The sequence below is a fragment of the Brassica oleracea genome, chromosome C7 (genome assembly GCF_000695525.1).
Source record: "Brassica oleracea var. oleracea cultivar TO1000 chromosome C7, BOL, whole genome shotgun sequence".
Taxonomy (NCBI): Eukaryota; Viridiplantae; Streptophyta; class Magnoliopsida; order Brassicales; family Brassicaceae; genus Brassica; species Brassica oleracea.
In genome coordinates, this window is record NC_027754.1 from 35605664 (window position 1) to 35611809 (window position 6146).

General features: G+C 48.1%; 1 protein-coding gene across 1 annotated transcript; it reads left to right on the top strand.

The window, feature by feature from the left end:
• Positions 1-2148: 2148 nt before the first annotated feature.
• Positions 2149-5365, top strand: LOC106303175. The gene is made up of 7 exons (XM_013739513.1): positions 2149-2974; positions 3048-3182; positions 3269-3501; positions 3585-3944; positions 4028-4168; positions 4217-4585; positions 4694-5365. The coding sequence occupies exons 1-7, from the start codon at positions 2149-2151 to the stop codon at positions 5363-5365; spliced, it is 2736 nt and encodes a 911-aa protein (XP_013594967.1).
• Positions 5366-6146: the final 781 nt, after the last annotated feature.

Below are 6146 nucleotides of genomic sequence, written 5' to 3' on the forward strand. Positions count from 1 at the left end.
ACTCTTGGAACTAGGTTTGTTGGACCTCTGCTCCTTGTGTTCATACACCTGAAATGCAAAAGGAGAACAAGAAAGAGAAACAATAACACAATTAAACAAAAATTAACTTAGTCTCAAGCAAATGACTAAATCCCAATGTCACAATCAACTTAGAATTTGGCAACGGCACCAATTTGATGTTAGGAGTTTTCAAGGCTCCTAATCAAATGTTGTAGTATAAAGGATGTCAAACCAGTTCTAAGAGATTCTAAAGCAAAGAGAATGCAAGACCATGCTTAATCTAAGTGCTATCAATTGGTGAGATGATTTTGAACTAGAATACTACTAAAATGCAATAAAAGATAAAGCTTTCTTTATTATGAGATAGGAGAACTCATGGGCTATGGGAATTGATCTTGGATGATTAAGTTTCAATCTAAAGATGACAACTTTCAATCAATCTATCTACCTTAGACCCAAACACAATCCTAAACAAACTCTATCTGTAGATGATTGCTCATTTGCTAAGATAACTCAAGCATCAAATCTATTTGGTTGAATATTATCTAAGCAATCATTAATTTCAAGTCTATTAGCCATTTTAACACCTTTAACAACAAATCTCTTTGGTAAAGAATGTTAAAAGCTTAGTAGAGTTGGTTCAGGCATTTCATCGAACACCTTTCGGGTATGAAATGCCTAGAGCTCAATTTTAGAGTTGGCCTCTCTAAATTGAGCTTTAGACATTTCACACCCGAAAGGTGTTCGATGAAATGTCTGAACCAACTCTACTAAGCTTTTAACATTCTTTACCAAAGAGATTTGATGTTAAAGGTGTTAAGATGGCTAATAGACTTGAACTTAATGATTGCTTAGATAACATTCAACCAAAGAGATTTGATGCTTGAGTTATCTTAGTGAATGATCATTCATCTAGAGATAGAGTTTGTTTAAGATTGTGTCTAGGTCTAAGGTTGATAGATTGATTGAAAAGTACCACCTTTAGATTGAAACTTGATCACCCAAGTGTTTGATCGGAAAACGGTAATAAAGAAGATGTGGGTTTAAAAAAGACGTCTTATTTATGGTCGGAGAAAACGTTCAGTCGGTTACAAGAGAAATGAAGAGAATGCGACAGAGGGGAAGCCGGTGGCTCGATGAGCTACCGGAAAAGTACAACTAACGGCGAGATGAAGCAAAGGTGAAAACCCTAATCTAGCCGCAAAGTGTTAGTCAATGATTTCGGATCCCCTTCTCATTGCTTTCCCTTTCCCTTATATAGTCCTCCTGATGTGTCATCCTTGACCTAGCTTATGTTGTCTTCGTGGGCTTTCCCTATTGGGCCGAGAGGCCCGTATTCATCCGAGCAGTCGCCGAGCCGAATGCGCTTTAGTCGTCAATGGTCGACTAAAGGTGTTCTAGAGGCAAGCCGAGAGGCTGGCCTTTCGAGCCGACTGTCCGAGCCCTCGCTTTGTTTGGTCCGGGTCAGGCCTTCTATTCCTTGGCCCTTGCGGGGTGTTTAAATCCATCCCCTACAGTAAGTCCCCCCCAGTCCATTAGTGAGCGAAGAGTCGTCTAGCTCATGATGGATTCTGGAGTTTGAGGGTTTAAAGGAATAGGAGGTCTGTCGGGAGGTTAAATCGGTTGGTCGATGAATCGCAGAAAGGGCTATGGCGACACTTTCTCTCGGAATCGCGTCGCGAGAGTCCGCTGGGTTCTTTGGGAGAGTTTCGAGGCCCATTTAGGCCCGTTTAGGCTTAATGATGACGCCTTGAATTTCCCCCTCCTTTTCCCTCATAAATACGCCGAGAAGTCGAAACGTCGCGAGGGTCCGCTGGGTTTTTAGGGAGAATTTTGAGGCCAATCTAGGCCCGAATAGCATTAATGATGATGCCTCGAGTTCCCCCTTCTCTTTTCCTTATAAATACGCAGATCCCCTCTCATTTCTTCAAGTTTTCCTCCGCGACCAAAGGTACTTTCTCTCTCCTTTCCTTATCTCTCTAAGTGTTATAGTCTTCTTTCGACGCGTTCTTCGCCGTCTTGCTCCACCATGTCGTCAGTTCAGAGACTATCGAGTCAGCAGAAGGGGAAATCAGTTGCGGCGACGTCGGCTCCAGGAATCCTGTCGGCGGTTGCATCGGGGACCTCGAATCGGCTCATCATACGGCGATGATGGATACAGTTAATTTGTCTCGCTCCCAGAGGCTATTATTCGCGAATGCGACGAGGCTTGCGAGAGAAGGAAGTGAGAATGTCGCTGTGAGGGACGCGACGGAGTGTGCGAGAGATGGACAGAGCGGGGCGGTGCCCGTTGACTCGATTACCTTGAGAGCTCGCGCAGTGGAAGACGATCCTTCGGAAGACGACGATTCTGAATCCAAGTTGTTTCCGACGACCTTCTATCCCGAAGGGATTTTTGAGGAGCTTCCACGACTGCATCCTGACTTATTGCGCCCTGCTTTCGTGGCTGGTCAAGATTGGGACGGTATGGACGAGACCAAGTCGACCCCGAGGAGCGTGAAGAGGGTTCTTCGGGCTAAGAACGCTACAGGCGTGACCTTCCTCATTCCTACGAAGGAGCAAAGGCCTTGGTCTCCTCCGATCGGGTACCAAACGGTATACGAGTCCTATTTCCAGGATGACACCCGCTGTTGGTTCCCCATCCCGCGACTGATCACCGCGTACGCTAGGCGGCGAGATCTTGCGATTAGTCAGTTGCTGAACGGCTCGCTGCGACTAGCCGTCACCTTATCAGTTCTGGCGGAGCAGATTGATATGCTGATGAGTGTCAGGTCGTTCGAGGAGATGACCTCGATAACCGACATGAAGGACGGAACCTGCTCGGTGAAGATGCGACCAAACTGCAATATGTGCGCTGGTCATCCAAACAAGACGCAGAATTGGCAGCATTCCTATTTTTTCCTCAAATCCGATAACTCGGCTTTCGAGGAGCCTCCTCAAGAGGATTATCAGGTCCTATGGAACCGTTCTTGTGGTAGAATATCTTGTCGCGAGCTACGTCTGACTTTGTCGCTCTTAACGAAACTTTCTTTTTATTTTGTTCGCAGTTGGCCATCCTACGTCTCCGGTCTATCCCGAAGATTTCCTGAAGAGCGTTCGAGCCGTCGCCCTGCTTCGAATCTATCGTTGGTCCGAGATCACCGTCGAGAAGATTTGTGAACTTAAGGACCGGATCGCTCGACGTGCTATCTCTCGCCACTTCTGATTATTCTTTCAATCGCAAGGTTTATTTGTCGCTTCCTAACCTTTTCTGCCTTTATGTTTTCAGGAGAGTGGAGATCTGATCTTTCGACTGTTCTTCCTATTCGCACTAAGCGACTAGACATCTTCCCGAGGGACATCCAGAAACAAGTTTCCGAGGCAAAGAGGATGGGAACTCTTCCTGACTTAAGCGCGATGCTAGCTGCCCAGCTGGGGTTGACAAGCGGGGAAGGGCCCTCGACGGTGGTTCCTCGCGTTGATGAGCCCCCCCCCCTTCCGATGCTAGAAATGCGGGGAAGGGTAGGAAAAGGAAGAGAGGTGGCTCGAGAGTCGATGGAAGCGTTGAGGAGACGAGCGTCGCTCCTCCTTCTGGTGAGCCCTAGAAGAAGAAGAAGAAGAAGAGAAGGACAAAGAAGAAGTCCGCTGACGAAGAGTCGGAGAATCCCGAGGAACGGACTGAAATAGGGGAGGGAGATGTTCAAGAAGAAGAACTTCGACCCGAAGAAGAGGTTCTCGAAGGTGAGACCTCAGGAGAAAAAGACGACGAGGAGGAAGCCATCAAAGAAGAGGAATCTGAGGCTTCCCTCGGCGCTCCCCACTCAGGCGATCCCGAAGAGGAGTCTGAGGGGTCGCCACTTCTGATAAGGGGGCGCGGCGATGAAGTTGGCAGCGAGGCGCGATCTCCCACTCCAATATCTCCTTGCGAAAGGGCTCCGGCTCATCCTAATAACGGGGCCGTCCAGGTTGGTACCTCTTCTCGCGGTGACGCCGTCCTGAGGAGGGTTCCGGAGTTAGCTTTCCTGATAAGGTTAACTTTCATTACGAGGGACCAGCTCCTTTGGCGTACGTTCCGGAGAAATACGGGGAACTCCTTCGTCAATTAAGGGGAAGGACGAAACCCCTGCCTGCTGCGAAGGACCTCATCTTCGGGGGTGAGTACGAGGAGGCTGCGAGGGCAAAGCTGTTGGTAAATAATTCGGTTACCCTTTATCTTTTTCTTGCTTCATTCTTTTAGCGTCAGTCTCTTATGGTTTTCGTCGCTTCGCATGTTCAGGGGGATAGCGCGATGAATATCGTGTTTGATAAATACGATACTGCCCTGAAGGGAGCTTTGAAGGAACTCGAGTTGGCTAAGAAGGAGTTCGCTGAAAAGGAAGAAGCTTCTGTTCGTCAGCTGAATGCGTCGAGGGCCGATGTGGAGAGACTTAACGGGATAGTTACTCGCACTATTGCTCGAAGGGACGAGCTCAAGGCTGAGTTAGAGGCATCCCAAGGAGTCGTCCGTGAGCTTGAGCGAAAGAACGCCGAGCTTGAAAGTGAGAAGGCTTCACTCGCTGCATCCCATGAAAGAGAGATGAGGCGCCTTAGAGATTTCAGAATCCTGGTAGTGACGAGGGAAAGAGGAAGAGTTGAGGCCGAGATGGCCGCGAAAGCTAATCGTCGCTTCGCTAAGATTCGCTCCCGAGAAGAGCGATGAGGTCCTTACGAGGAGGCCCGGTTGCTTCATAGCCAAGCCTTCGGAACCCGGAAATGCCTTGAGGCCGTAAAGAGGGCTGGGAGCGACATCTCGCAAGCCACTATCAAGATATTCGCCGAGCAAGAAAAGAAATACGAGCAGGAAGCCGAGAAGCTCAAGGTGGGCGAGATACCCGAGGGAGATATCACCCTTTCTCCTCTTGTATTGGACTCTCAGTTTGTGGATGCTCGAATCTTGGCGAGTCTCGATCCTTATGGGTCCAACGCCGGGTTGATCGATCCGGAGACCGCAGCGAGTCTTCACGTTCCGCCTACTCATCCGACCGTAGAGCGACGTGAAGACCCAACGCCTCTTCTTGAAGGTCCTTTGGCTGCACTTGGGGGAGAAACGCCTAATCGAGGAAACCGTGCCGCTGAAGATGACGCTCCCGTCCTCGTGCTCTCGGACACTTCAGCCGAGGGATCCCGTCGAGGCAATGAAGGAGAGAACGTCGAGGCGTTAGAAGAAGCTAATCCAGAGATCGTCCCGAGATCAGACGAAGTGCATGTTTCTCTAGCTGCTCGTGGGTCGAGCGTCAGGGCTTCGGAGCTCTCTGCCCTCAACGATCGTGAAAGCGACCGGGAGGACTTGCTTCTCTTGTATGTTGTTTCTTTTCAGTCCCGGAGGGCTTGTGTTGTTATCTTTTAGACTTTTGCCTTCTGAGGCTTTTATTCTTTTGTACTTTTCCTTCGAATTTCCGCCTTTTCGACTTATTGCCTTTAGTATATTTCTATCAGATTATCAACTTTATCTCGGACTTAGGCGTGTTTTAATTTTTGGACGGATCCGTTGTCTCAATGTTATGCATGTCTATTAGATGCATGATTATAACTCGTCATGACTTTCTCTCGGTCGTTTTCCTCGACTCGCGATCGTTTGTCATTTAAGCTTTATTCTTTATTGCGAATCTTTGACGTTGACGGTTCCAAGTCGATCCCAATCGTAATTTCTAAGCGTTTGGTGGGCCAGACCTTACTTTAGTAAATTATAGGATGAGTTAGAGTCATTGTCTCGGACGTGTTGGTTTAAATCGCGACACGGTCGACTCCCGTGAATACGTGTCTGATCAGGACATATCCAACGTGGGATGCGAGTACCAATACACTTGTTCGAGAACCCGGGGCCTGCTCGTGTAGGGATCGCTTAAGTGATCATCTGTTTCGGAGATCGATTCCTCGGGGAGGGGGTTTGTCGTTTTTTTTTATTTCGGCTGGACCCTTTTCTTTTGGGCTGCCTACGTATCCTTTTGCGGGGATCAAGCCATTCGTAGTTCTTGGGTTACGAGTAAAAGTGGCCTTAGAGGCGCATTTACTCGGTTTTTTTTTATTTATTTTTTATTTTTTTTATAGAGAGAACGTGACTATTGGTCGTTCTTTTGCCGTTTACAGAGAGCGAGTAAAAGTGGCCTTAGTGGCGCATTTACTCGGTA

What these genes read in the sequence shown, in the direction of transcription:
- LOC106303175 (XM_013739513.1), top strand. Translation starts at nt 2,149, where the DNA reads ATGATGGATACAGTTAATTTGTCTCGCTCCCAGAGGCTATTATTCGCG. An exon ending in TAAGGACCGGATCGCTCGAC is followed by an intron (nt 3,183 to 3,268) that starts GTGCTATCTCTC and finishes TTATGTTTTCAG; the next exon opens with GAGAGTGGAGATCTGATCTT. An exon ending in CTGCGAGGGCAAAGCTGTTG is followed by an intron (nt 4,169 to 4,216) that starts GTAAATAATTCG and finishes TCATTCTTTTAG; the next exon opens with CGTCAGTCTCTTATGGTTTT.